The following is a 13937-nucleotide window of genomic DNA, read 5'->3' on the forward strand; positions in this document are numbered from 1 at the left end:
AGGCACTGTGATGTGAGCAAGGAGATCTCAGTTATATTGTTCTGGAGGGGCAGATAACCTGGAATTTTGTGACTGTTTTGCTCTGGAGCCTTGAGCTGCAACCTGAAATTATGATATTACAGGCAAAACTGAAGTATTTTGGCCACATAATGGGAAGACAGGATACCCTGGCGAAGATGCTGATGCTAGGGAAAGTGGAAGGCCAAAGGAAGAGGGGCCGACCGAGGGCAAGGTGGATGGATGAGATTCTGGAGGTGACGGACTCGACCTTGGGGGAGCTGGGGGTGGTGATGGCTGGCAGGAAGCTCTGGCGTGGGCTGGTCCATGAAGTCACGAAGAGTCTGAAGCGACTGAGCGAATAAACAACAACATGAAGTGATGGGGAGATAATTCCTGCCTGCAGGCTGTTGTTAAGGGTATAGGAGCAATGGACTAAGGAAACTGGCCACCCTACACACAGGAGATATGCCTCTGGGCACATGCGAAGCAGCAAAATTTGAGCACTCTGAAGTTCCCTGAATTCCACTTTGAAGCTTGTTCCGACTCGAGTCTGTATCAAATTGCATTTTTTTTCTTTTCGCATAAAAATCCATCTATATTTTTGGGCACATTTCCAAACGCATGCATCAATTCTTCAAATCTTTGAAATGTATGCATCCTTCTCCTACTGACTGATCCGTATTTCTGTGCATTTTCCAAAAGTACCCATTTTTTTACATGCATTTTTCAAACGTACACATGCTGTCGAACCCAATTTTTTTGTTCCACAAATCACACTGCAAGGCCGGAAAGGTATGGACTTTGACCACAGATTCCATTTGAATCTATGTTTTGTCCGGAAGGTGCAAACTGGGTAAATCCTGATCAAAACTGAACTGAAACTAATTTCTCATAGATCCACCGCTGCCTCATGCTGCCTTAGGCCACTGGAGGAATGGCATTGGTCCAGTGCTATTTCCTTTGACTGAAGTGGGCTCAATTTTATTTATTTATTTGTTTGTTTGTTTATTTATTACATTTATATCCCACCTTTCTTCCATCATGGAACTCAAGGAGGCTACATGTGGTCTCCCCTCCAAGCACCGACCAGAACCCGACCTGCTGAGCTTCAGCTAGGGATGGTGGAGAATTCTGCCACGGGCTCCAGTGAGGCCGCATTCCAGTGAATTCAGCCCCCTGAAGTCCGTGGCGGGACGGGGCAATCCCCCCTGCCAAGTCTTGGCGGACTGGCTCCTACCTGCCTCTGGCAGGTCTGGATCCGGCCGCTGCTGTCTGCCATCTGGGCTGCGGCCACGAATGGCGTCCTGCGTAGCGGATGCCATTTGCATCCCCGCTTTATCTGTGATAGGCTACGTAAATATTTATGTAACCTATCATGGCAAAGCGGGGACGCCATTTGCAGCCGCAGCCCGGCAGCGGACAGAAGTCTGGCTGCCAGCGGCCCTGGCCAGCGGCTCCGCAGACTCACTGTGGAGTGGAGCCGGCTGGGGAGGGTTCCGGGGGGGAGGAATGGATTGCCTCGCCCCCCGGCAGACCCCTCGTGGACGCAGGTAAGTGGGGTTTTGTACACCCCTAGCTTCAGCAAGCGGCTGCCTCAGGTGCCTTCAGACCATGCCCTGGGACATGGAATTCCCTGGGAACCCTGCTGCCTGAGGCCCTTGTTTTGGGTTGGAGATGGGGGGGTTGAATCTAAGGCCTTCTAGATGGAAAGCGTCTGCTCTGTCTCTGAGCTACCATGCACTCCCCCCCCCACACACACATTTATCTTACCTAGAGGGTTCCTTCCTATACCCTTGATGCACGGAAGCAACTACTGAGATGGGAAAGCTGTACCTGGGGACAATGTGTGTTCTATGGAACGCTTGCGGCTCCAGGCTTTCTCCCACACTGCCCCACGTGCCTGGAATTGCCTCCTGGAACACTTGCAGGGGGTCACCTCTCTAGCTTCCTTCAAGTCCCTCCGCAAAAGACTTTCTTTTTCTAGGAAGCCTTTGGCACAGCCTCATAAGAACATAAGAAGAGCCCTGATGCTGGATCAGACCAAGGGTCCATCTAGTCCAGCATTCTGTTCACACGGTGGCCTCAGTGACCTCCTTGTTCCCATGTCTTACTGCAGCCTTCCTCAACCTGGTGCCCTCCAGATGTGTTAGACAGCAACTCCCATAATTCTGATGGTGGGAGTTGCAGTCCCACACATCTGGAGGGCACCAGGTTGGGGAAGGCTGCCTTGCTGCAACCCAGCCTATAACTGAGTCTTAGCAGATGCAATAGAAACCACCCCATATAGCTTCCCTCCCCTTCCTCTGTTTTCCTTGTATTGAATTTTAGACTGCAAGTCCCTCAGGGCAGAGACTCATCCCCTTGTACTCAGTAGTAGTGGTGGTAATCCCCACTTTGGCTGTGGCAAGACTCATCATAGAATCATAGAATAGTAGGGTTGGAAGGGGCCTACAAGGCCATCGAGTCCAACCCCCAACGTTGGACGCGATCCATCCACCCTTGGGCTTTCACAATAGTATTTTATCATGCATGATCATCCCTACACTCCCCAGCCCATGGACACATCTGCGCATGTAGAATGGAGTAATTATAGGCTCAAACAAGCCTATAATCAAGTCCTCATCTTGGCCCTTCCTTCTCAGTGCAACACAGTGCAGACTGGCAGCCACTCAAAGGGCGGAGTCCCTTGCTTGGCCCCCGTAGACCCATCCGGCCAGTGCTCTCCTCTGGGCCCTTGCAAGCTCACCATCAGTGGTGCGGTGGGAAATTTGGAAGCGTGGGCGCGCCTCATGGCAGGCCCCGTAGCCACGCCCCAAGGGGTGTCCAAAATTGCAGGCAGCTGCGTTGATCCATGTCAACAAACCAGTTCTAGGAGCTTTTATCTGCACCAGGGATGGCAACCCAAATTCAGAACCATGAACATGGCTGAATACACAGGGATTCAAACCCAGAAAGAGCTCAGCACTCAAAGCCCTCTGTCTGCCTGAATAAATCTGTCAGTTTCACTTCCACCCACCTTCCAATTTTTAAGTCCCTTCCATCCCATTTATTAGGAAATTTGCATATTTTGGTAGTTCTTGTTTTAAAAAAATGAACCTAATTTCTCACTCATCCTTATGCAGACACATTTTCACCCTGCTGTTCTGGAACAGGATCTTGGCATCTCATGTCTACGGACTGTTTCCAGTTGCACCTAGCTCCAGCCAAGCCCCACTCATGAATTTCTTGACATCCCATTGCTCTCAGCCTGGCTGGGCACAGGGCACGAGTTCCTCTGGTGCTCCCCTCCCTGCACTTTACTCAGATTTCTCTCTCTCTCTCTCTCTCATCTGTACCTATAGGGTCCTTTGCAGTTATCATCTGCTCCTTTGCTTTGTCACCCTACTGTTATCTGAATTTGCCATTTGCAAACAACTCTGCGTGTTTTTCCTCTGTCAAAGTATGGGAGGGAATGAGATAGACACTAGAAGCTGTGCATTAGATCAAAGGTTCTGGTGAATGCTTGGCCTGTTGATGCCACTCAAGGGCTGAAGTGGAGAAGAACCCCAAAGGAAAACGGCATTGCAGAGGAATACTTATAGAAGTCATAGAATCGTAGGGTTGGAAGGGGCCTACAAGACCATCGAGTCCAATCCCCTGCTCAATGCAGGAAGCCTGATTCCCAGGCAGTCTCCCATCCGAGTACTAACCAGGGCTGACCCTGCTTAGCTTTTGAGATCAGACAAGTTCAGGCACTTAGGTTCAGCTGCTGAGTAGGTCAGTTCAGAGTCAGCCCTCCTGTTCTTCAGGGAGCCACAACAGAATGACCAGCCAAAGGGAAAGCCTCTCTCTGGGTACCATGAGGGGACACCTAAGTAACTGACACGCATAGTACAACATGCCTATAGACAGGACATGGGCTACCTTCCTCGCTTTTGCCTCCCTGCTATGGATGAAACTCTATTTGCAGCCAGATCATTGATGGACTTTTTATTGCATTCTCCATAAGTATTGCCTTTAGTAGCCCTATGAAGCTGGAGAAACTATTTAAAGGTCTGCCACAAGTTTCTGGTTCTTTGCTGAGTGGTTTGCAGTTTCCAGAATCCCTTTTCTTCCGGCTGCTGGACCAATGAGTTCTTGTTTACTACAGTTGTGGATGGAAGTACACCAGGGGCGAGGCTGCTAATATTTAGGAATCAGTGATGGCGCAACCCACAAGAAAGTTCTGCTTCATTTATTGCAAGAGTTTTGCACAGAGCTTACTGGTAGATTATGCCCTGAAAATTGAAGTCATAATAGCTACTGCTACAATCCAGAGACAATATACATTCCCCAATCATACCTCACTAGTATGGAAAGAAATGTCTCATAGACTTCACGATCTTAAAATCTTAGCTGTCTTTTTTTTTTTTAAAAAAGCAAGTTTCTAGCCCCCAGGAATAAGGAGACAGGCATCTCAAGCCACATATCCCAACAGGCAAGTAGAAAACAAGCTCTCCATCTCCTTCCATGATCCTGCTTGGTGCACTAAAGAACAAGACAGCCTGCCAGGAAAGTATCTGAAAAACTTTGCACTGCTATGGGATATGCAGCTCAGGACTTCTTGCAGGGTTGCAATCCAGAAATTCTGTTCCCAGCATCCTCTGCAAGATTGCAAGAGACACTGGGAAACAACTCTCCAATCACAGGTGGTTGTTTCAGTGATGAGCCTAAAAATATCACTGCTTGGGTTGCAGTGAGGCTGGTCCTGCATTACATTCACCGAGCAATCATTTATTCCCTCCAGTTCCCCGCCCCCCAGAATGAACTGGTTATGGACAGCAGTTTTTTCCAGTGTTGTGTAGCTTGGCTCACTCACTTAAGGCATCTGGACATTTCAGTGTACAATGGCATCACCATTTTGGTCAATGGCAGCCTATAATTATTTTAAATAAATAAAATAAATTATGCAGATGTAGCAAGTAGCGTTCTCTTAACCTTAGTAAAGAGATCTGGAAGGAGGGGGGCATTCCTTCTGCACTGGCCCGTTTTGGTTCATATCCAAACTGCTGGACACACAAAATGCAGTTTCAGAAACAACCACAGTGAAGATCCATGGCCCAGCGAACACGGAGAACTGCAAAAGACATTTCTCTGTGTGCAAGTGAAATCTGGAAAGGACAACCTTCCTTTTATTGGGCCTCTCTGCACAAAGCAGTGGGAAAACAAGCACTTTAATCAAGAACCCCATTACATAGATGGGTGTGGCTGTTTGGCAGGATCCAGATCGGCTCTCAGCTCAGCACCATCCTGCCTCCAAAGAACCTGGAGTATTAAAGAACGAGGAGGGCAGTTCATAAAGCAGTTCCCGCTTGCACTAAAGTGATGTTCACAGGAGGCGTATTGAGGAGCAAGATTACAAACCCAATAATGAGTACAGACTGGGATGTCTAGTGAAGGCTTCAATCTCTCCCTCGCCCAGCCTCCTAGGTCCCAGTTGGGGCAATCATGAAGCCACCACGGTGCAGGAAATATGGTGGCTGAACACCCTGCTGCCTTTTACCGAGTCTATTGCTCCTTCTTGCCCAGTATTGTGTACCAGCCTCCCTCAACCCAGCACGCCCTCCAGATGGGCTGGACCACAACTCCCATCACCCAGCCTTGCTGACTGGGGATGATGGGGATTGCAGTCCAGCCCATCTGGAAGGTGCTGGGTTGGAGGAGGGTGTTGTATATGCTGGGTGGCGGCGGCGGCTCTCCCCGGTCTCAGGAAAAGGATCTCTCACAGCCCTGCCATCCGAAATCCCTTTTTGAAGCAGAGATGCTGGATACCGAGTCTGGGGCCTTCTGAATGCAAAACAGGTGCCCTGGCACTGAGCTATTATGACTGCAGGCCGCTCCCTTTACGGACTCAGGCTGCTGAGCCCAGGAGTATCTACTCTGATTGGCAGCAGTTCCAGAGAGAGTGCCTTATTTTTAATTTTATTTATTTATTTATTTATTTATTCATTTCATTTCATTTCTATACCGCCCAATAGCCGAAGCTCTCTGGGTGGTTCACAAAAACTAAAACCAAACAACACACAATAAAACAATTTAAAATATATAGAACATTAAAACCTCAATATAACAATACAACCACAATAAAACCTAGCAGCAGTGCAGGAGTTTAAAATACAGATTTAAAACAGCAAAGATAAAAATTTAGACAGCTAAAATGCCTGGGAAAATAAAAAGGTCTTCACCTGGCGCCGAAAGGAGTACAATGTAGGCGCCAGGCGAACCTCACGAGGGAGCTCGTTCCAGAGCCGGGGTGCCACAACAGAAAAAGCCCTCCTCCTAGTAGCCACCCGCCTCACTTCCTTTGGCAGGGGCTCACGGAGAAGGGCCGCTGATGATGATCTTAAGGTCAGACCTTTAGGTCAGAGGTCCCCAACCTTTTTGCACCCATGGGCACGTTTGGGAATTTGATAAACTGCTGTGGGCACCACCACAAAATGGCTGCCACAGGGGTTGTGGCTAGCCACATAATGGCTGCCATGGGGGTCTGGCTGGTCAAAAGTGAACTAAAGAGGTGGTGGAGTGTGGGAGAGAAATAGCAAGGCTAGAAAGGGAGAGAGTGAAGACAGCCCAACATTTTCCAAAGTTTTTCTTAAAAGAATTGTTTTTAAGGGGGCAGACCTTCGTGGGTGCCATGGCAACCACGGGTGCTGTGTTGGGGACCCCTGCTTTAAGTAGAGAGACAAGGGACTGAACCCAGTAGCTTTCCTTGAGTTGTGGCTTTCTCAGTTGAAAGTACTTTGTACACAGACCAAGGGCAAACTGTTACTTATTCCGTCTTTTTAATTCCATTCTTCTTTGAATATCAGATCGGCATACATTGGGGCAGGGACCTTTTCTCCACGGAGGCCTGCATCCCCTCTTGAGACAGGGAGTCCCCCAGGTTGCAGTCCCTACGAGGAGCGGTTTTCTCTTCCCCCCGCCCCTCCATTTGCGCAGGTGCTGGGTTGACCCACCTGACCCAGACGCTTTAGAAACAGTTCTTGGCCAGTCAGGAAGCTGGGCATACGTGTGTAAGAGCCAGCTTGGTGGGCTGGTCTTGGGTTCCTCTGGTGCAGTGCAACACCTCCCAGCAGGCGCACAAGAGACAGGGCTGATGCGAGTGCCTCCCCTGCTGGGATGGAACAGCTGTGGCCGTAGTGGAAAGCAGGGCTGACCCTGCAGTGGTGTCCTGCTGCACCTGCTCTGAACGCACACCTGACGTCCGCCTTCACCTCCCTGGCTCGGATCAGAGATCCATCTAGTCCAAAATTCCGTCTCCCCAGAAACACCCTACAAAGAGCAGGAAGGTGACAGCGTGTCCCCAGCATCTATTATTATTCATAGGCCCACTCCCTGCCTCTGCGCCTGGGGTTCTCCTAAGCCAAGAAGCACAGATAGACTTATCGCTCTTGAATTTGTCTGATTCTCTTGCAAAATCATCTAAGCTACCACGAAGGGCCTGAAGGCAAGGGGCAGGAAGGGTCCTCTGCTTTGCAGACCTTCTATGCAGACTGAGGCCTCTTCTCTCAGACCTGAAGGCCCCGGGTCCGGTCCTGCAAGGCCTTGCATTGGAGAGCCCTTTTCTGGAGGCAGCTGGAAGACAGAAATCTATGCTGCTTGCATGCAAGGAAGACTCAGCCCCTCACCCCCACCAGCGTGTCACATTGCTGGACACTCTCAAGCCCAGAGAACACAGGCAAAGGGGCTGGAGAGGCCGGCCCGGAGAGATGAGGGCCTGTGGGCAACGCAGTCTGGAGTCATCGTCCTCTGCGTGACCCCACGTCCAGCACTATCGCCACAGCACCACTGTCTTGCTTCGGTCCACGCTCCCGATGTATGTCCCAGAGGGGATCCAGGCCACTGCGTTCACAGTCGACCTGGAGGCAAGGGAGGAGAAGGCAGAGGGGAACACGGCTCATGTGAATCCATTGGGTAGTTTTAACAGCATCCCTGCAGCAGACCCAGCTTTTGTCTCTGCTCCTGTGCCCCTAAAGAGGGCGAATGCAGCTGGTGGGAGCGCCAGGGCAGTATGGGGGGCCGGGTGCTCCTAGGATAGGATGCCCTGTGATTTGTTACCAGAAAACGTGGAGTGGGATGCTCATGTCAGTTCAAGGAACTTTGCAAAAAGCCATCATGAAGCCACTTTAAGATCTCTTGGCCCCTCTTCTGGCTCCACAGCTGACAATCCTCATAGCTTCAAAGCCACCTTCCCCAACCTGGCCAGGAATGCTGAGAGCTGTTGTCTAAAGCATCTAGAGGGTAGGGATGTCAGAGAATTCCGCCACGGATCTCCGTGAGGCCGAATGCCAGTGCATTTGGCCCCACGAAATCTGTGGCGGAACGGCCTGCCACCACCCCGCCCCCTGTGGATCCCCCCCGGGACGAGACTTACCTGGGGCGGATGTTCCGGGCGGCGGCGGCTCCGGCTGTGGCGGCGGCTTCAGCGGCAGCGGCTGTGGCGGCTGGTCTTCTGACCGGCCGCCGCCATTTGCAGTCTTGTCTTTTTTTTTTTTTTTTACAGAGACGTGATAGGCTACGTAAGTTTTTACGTAGCCTATCACATCTCTCTATATAAAAAAAAGTCGAAGAAAAATAAGGAATGCAAATGGTGGCAGCTGTAGCTGCTGCCATTTGCGTACGCATTTTTTTTTTTACCCAGATGTGATAGGCTACGTAAGTTTTTACGTAGCCTAAAACGTCTGGGTAAAAAAAAAAAGGCGTACGCAAATGGGGCAGCGGCTATGGCCGCCGCCATTTGCGTTCCTTATTTTTCTTTGTCTTAGTCTACGTAAATATTTACGTAGACTAAGACGAAGAAAAATATGGAATGAAAATGGCGGCGGCCGTAGCCGCCGCCATTTGCATACGCGTTTTTTTTTCCTTACCCAGAGCCCTCCACGGCCGGAAATCCGGCTGCGGACAGCACTGGCCTGGGCCTGGCCGGCTGCTCTGCGGAGCCGCCATGGAGCACAGCTGGCTTTCGAGGATTCCGGGGGGGAGGACCGGATCGCCTCCCCCCCATTGAGGTTTCCGGGGGGAGGGACGGAACGCCTCCCCCCCCACGATGAACATAATCCGCGGAAAGGTAAGTGACTTTCGTACATCCCTACTAGAGGGCACCATGTTGGGGAAGGCAGCTTCAAACTGCATTATAGTTAAGTGAACAACAGTGAAGTGTACTATAGCACTTTGTGCAGTTACTCTTTCAACATGTGGAACTTTTGCTTTCCTTAACCGAGATACATCAATACTCTGGTTAAAAATACAGAATGGAGGGCAGGTGGCGGGAGAAATCTTTTTCACATATCTTGCAACTCTCTGATCCACAGAGGTGATGTCCAAACACAGATCCCTCAGTGACAGGGTTCTGAGCTGTTCCCCCAACGGAGAAGTTTCTCACCGATGCACTCCGGGCAGGCTGGTCTCCAGCTTGCCAGTCTCAATGTCCCAAACGAAGAGGGTGCCGTCCGCAGATCCAACCAAGGCGTAGCTCTTATCAGGGCTGGTCCAGGAGAAAGGGGGCGGAGATCAGCCAGAGCAGGGGGGTCCCTGCTACAAGCCATACCATGGGATTGTAGGGGAGGGATGTGCACTGCCCAGATGTGCGCATCAAGTGAGCCTTGATGGGCGGGGGAGGGCAAAACGCAACCCCCAAGCTCAGCCACCTGCACTTTCCTACTCAGGTCTCTGTTTCTTCTTCCTCGCCCCTTCCTTGGACTTGCCCTGCCCTCTCCATCTACTCTGCTTCTTCTCTCCTACTCGTCTGACCCCATCACCCCCCTCCACATCGGCTGTGCCGCCTCCCTCTGCCCCTCCCTTCAGGACCTGAACCGCCTCTGCCACTCCCCCCCCCTTCCCTCTCTAGACGGCTGCAACAGCCAATCCCAATGAAAGGCGGGGAGCATTTTCTTGCATGTGGGCGTGAGAGGCAGTGGTAGTGGCGGCTCAGAGAGCGCTTGGGGTCAAGATGGGGGGCGGTGGGATCGAGTAGGTAGCGGGTGTAAAAGCGCAGGCTGGGGGGAAAGGGAGACGGGCAAAGGGGAAAACCTCACAAGGAGAGATGTCTCCTGTAGGCCAGAGCAGTGACCAACCGAGAGGGGGGTGGGGGGCTGAGCAGGCAAGGAGGCCAAGGAGTCAGGAAGGCTCAAAGAAGATGGACAAAGGAAACAGAAAGCGGAGAAGCTGGGATCTAATGGAAGGGGAGCAGAGGGCGTAGGAGAAAAACCTCCCACATCATCTAAGGCCGCCCAACCTGGTACTCTCTCGATGTGTTGGACTGCAGTTCCCAGCAGGCAATAAACATCACTTATTCAGCTGATGCAGCCTCATCTCTGGCTGCCTCAATGACTTTCTCTTTTGGGTCCCGTTCTTTCTGTTGTTTTACCCCATACATATTAAACATACATGCACATGACACGCAGGGCGGTTACAAATGCAGACACAGAGTGTTTCTGTTTAGCTATACCGTTATGCTGGAGGACGCTGCTTACGAAGTCCAGCACGATATATCAATCTAGCTGCCACCTTATTCACAGAACTGTGAATAACAATGGAAAAATAGCAAAAGCAGGTGAAACACATGGCAAAAGTAGAAGTTAAAATTGGCCACTAAAAGAGAGAGAGAGACGCTGAATGACTGAACAGAAGAAGCCAGATTGCAGCAGTCAGATGTTAGCATCGCTAGTTTTCTCTGAATCACCAGAGACTCACCTGAACACTGCCTTGGTTCCGTCAGAGCCGCACTTGAATCCTTCAGCCCTACAGAAACAAGAGGGTGACAGAGAACCAAGAGGGGGAAAGCCTCATTCTGGTTCGTACATTTCGACTGCACATCAGACATCAGATTTTGATGGACAATTTTCATGGAATACCCCATACTCCAAAGATCTTAAAATCCCTGAACAGAGACAGGCAGGCCCAGCCATGGCCCGTGTCAGCTTTGGCTCACAAGTAAGCTGAGCAACTTCTCCAAGCTCAGGATATACCAGGAATTCTTCTCTGGCTTGAAGAAGAACTGTGGTGGCTCCTAACACTCGCCTTTCCTTGGAATTGATCATTGCCAGCTCCCAAGAGGCATGCTCAGCCCCGGATGGACACACTGCACTGGCCTCTCTCATCCCGAATCTGATCTCTGAACGTTCTGCGTCCTGAGTGAGGATGGAAGCCCACTTCGCGCTGGCAAATGAACGTTCCAAACCCACATTTGCAGAGATAACACCAATGCAGAGATGGGGCACTTGCAAGGGAGAATCAGTGGGGGCGTGGGGGGGGGGTGTTCCACTCTCCTCCATGCCTGCTGGCTCCTTGCAAGTGCCTCTCCCTTCCCTCCTTAGCGTGCCAAGGGAAATGTGAGGCTTAGGATCTTCTGCTCCCCTCACAATCTTCCCGCACACTTCAGGTTTTGCAGCGGACTTCATTTCTGAAAGAGCCAATTATGCGGTAATGCTCAGATCTAGAGGCTGCATTTGCGTTTCACACCTGCCCAAGTAGCTGGTCTCAGGGCCGGCACAGACGGAAGAGCTTCCTCTGTGCCGATTACCTGCACGCACGCCTTCTGCCGCATGAGACAAGCGAGTGACGTGGCTTCTGGTGGCGGCTGCACATCAGGCCGGCTGGGCTCGTCTTGGCACCTCTGAAGCCAGCCTGACCCTGAAAGGCTTCTGGAGGGCCCCATCCTGCAAGGATTCTGCCTAGGCGCCCCAAGCGTACTAAACGTACGGCTGCAGCCTAGTGCAGTCCTTGTTTCATTTAACCTTGACCCAGCTCTACAAGCCGCAGCTCAGTGGTGGAGCCTCTGCTTTGCATGCAAAAGGTCCCAGGTTCGATCCCCGGCATCTCCAGGCAGGGCTGGAAAAATTCCCGTCTGAAACCCTGGAGAGCCGTTGCTGCCAGTCAGCGTCAGCAATGCTGGCTAGATGAACCAAGGGCCTGACTCAGGATAAGGCAGCTTCCGCTGTTCCTAACGTCCCCCCTTTACGGATGGGAAGTGACGCTGGAATAGGAATGACTCGCCCCCAAATGCACTGGCAAGGTTAAGGTGAACTCGCTCAGCCCCCCCCCCCCGGGACCACGCCCAACCTGCCGTGGGTTGGGCTCTGCGGCCCACTCGCTCTCACCTGAACACCTGCCGGACGTTGTGCATGCGGAGGTCAATGATCTTGAGGGCGTTGTCGCGGGAGCAGCTCAGGAGGTGCATCTGATCTTGACTGATGCTCAGGGAGGTCACCTTGCCTTCCACAGGGATCACCTGTGTGCAGCAGGGTGCCCTGGACAAGAGATAGGACCCTTTGTGAGGGCTCATATCACTATGATGCGGCCGAGGAAAGCCAGGTCGCTGACTGGAGCATGCAGGAGACCAACGTATGTGCGTTAGCAGCCAGACAGCCACACCTGACTGGTGTAGTCCAGATGTACGTCATTAACATAACTTGCACAGCATTTCCAGGCATCCCAAGCTACAGCTGGTGTGCGTGGAGGCTGGAGGCAATTCTTTCAGTGCTCAGATGTAGCTACAGTAGGGCACGGGACAAACCCCACCAGCCACTTCCATTGTGGACAAGCAGCTGCAGGAGGGGTACATTGGAAGCAGAGATGTGGTGAGGAAGGGGTGCTTAACTGTTTCCTGCCCAACACTTGGCCATTTGAAATTGCAGTCCCAAGTCCCCCCCCCCCCCCGCATATATGTTTACCCTCAGAAGTGTACTGGAAATCGAGGAAGGGGAAAGCAACTGGGGGAGAGGAGTGGCAGCAGAGCAGTGATATGGAAAGGGCTAAGCACCCCTCCTGCGTCTCTGCTCCCCACCTTTGCCTCTTTCCTTAGCAGAAGGGGTCGGTGAAGTTTTGTGACCCCCACTTATGCGTAAAGTGGAGGTCTACCCTCCTCTGCTTATGTTCTTATGAATACAGCAGCACAGCTGGCTGGGGATTATGGGATTTGTAGCCCAATTCACTGGAGAGCATCTGATTGGGGAAGACTGTCTTGCATCCATATAGGCGGGGTGTCACTAGGCACTTAAAGGACACAAATCTGCATATGCTAAATTATATCTATATATGCAAATTTAGAAATAATTGCTAGGATTTCACAGGAGGCAATTAATTTGAGCCCATTAATTTCACATCTAAATAATCTCAAATAAAATAAAATTTTCAATTATTGTGCATCCTGGCCCAGATCATTTGAAACCAATGGAAAAAGTTTTTTTTTCTAAGCTTAATGGTCATGCAGGGAGATATATTTTTGTGGGGTGTTGCAGCATGTGGGAAAGGGAGAGTTCATCCTTCCCTCCCCAGCCACAACCCCCTCCCCCAAATTGCCTCCTGCAGGGCAATTAAGCTGAGAAAGAAAAACCTTCCATTGGCACCAATGGACACCCAGGGCTCTGTGGAATAGATCTAGGGCCCTGGGAAATGGATTTGGGGCCAGGATCCCATGGTCCCAGGCTAGCAACATCCCTGCTTCTAGAAGTGCAGGGAAGCCGAGACAGAACACGGTAGGAAACCAGGACATCCTGGCAAGGCAGGAGCAGTACCTCAGCAGTAGCAACTGCTCAGACCGGAGCGCACGGGGCGGTGTGTGGCACGATGAATGTGGTGTGAGATCCCAACCCGCGGCTGTTGCGAGGGGAGGCTGGACTAGCAAGTCAGGTGAGCATCTACTCTGGAATCAAGGGCAGTTTCACAGCTGGTCCGGTCCCAGCCCAGCCCCTCTGCTCGGACTCCCGGACACATTGGCTGCTGAGGGTAGAACTGCATTACACCATCCAGGAAGAAATCTCCCTTTAAGCGAACGGAAGCGACAGTGCCAGCCGGCCAGGGGAAATTAGCCCCACTGGCGCCGCTTTGGCCCAGAGCCCATGACACGGAGGGCTTCTGGATCTACAGCCCTCTGCTCATGAGTGCGTGATGCCCGGAGCGCATCTGGCAACGGTAGGAGA

The 13937-nt window shown here is 51.6% G+C and overlaps 1 protein-coding gene across 2 annotated transcripts in view; it reads right to left on the minus strand.

Annotated features, from left to right (window-relative positions):
* Positions 1–5965: 5965 nt before the first annotated feature.
* Positions 5966–13937, minus strand: part of ATG16L2 (autophagy related 16 like 2) — a 65749-nt gene continuing 57777 nt past the window's right edge. For both annotated transcript variants that reach the window (XM_084842327.1, XM_084842326.1), the window contains 4 exons: positions 12117–12266; positions 10711–10758; positions 9401–9502; positions 5966–7877 (listed from right to left, as the gene is read on the minus strand). In XM_084842327.1, coding sequence (XP_084698453.1) covers positions 7790–7877; positions 9401–9502; positions 10711–10758; positions 12117–12266 — 388 coding nt within the window. In that variant the 3' untranslated portion in view covers positions 5966–7789. The remainder of the gene's footprint in view (positions 7878–9400; positions 9503–10710; positions 10759–12116; positions 12267–13937) is intronic.

Source organism: Heloderma suspectum, chromosome 3 (assembly GCF_057233095.1).
Source record: "Heloderma suspectum isolate Gila_16-S chromosome 3, 16-S_ref, whole genome shotgun sequence".
Classification (NCBI taxonomy): Eukaryota; Metazoa; Chordata; class Lepidosauria; order Squamata; family Helodermatidae; genus Heloderma; species Heloderma suspectum.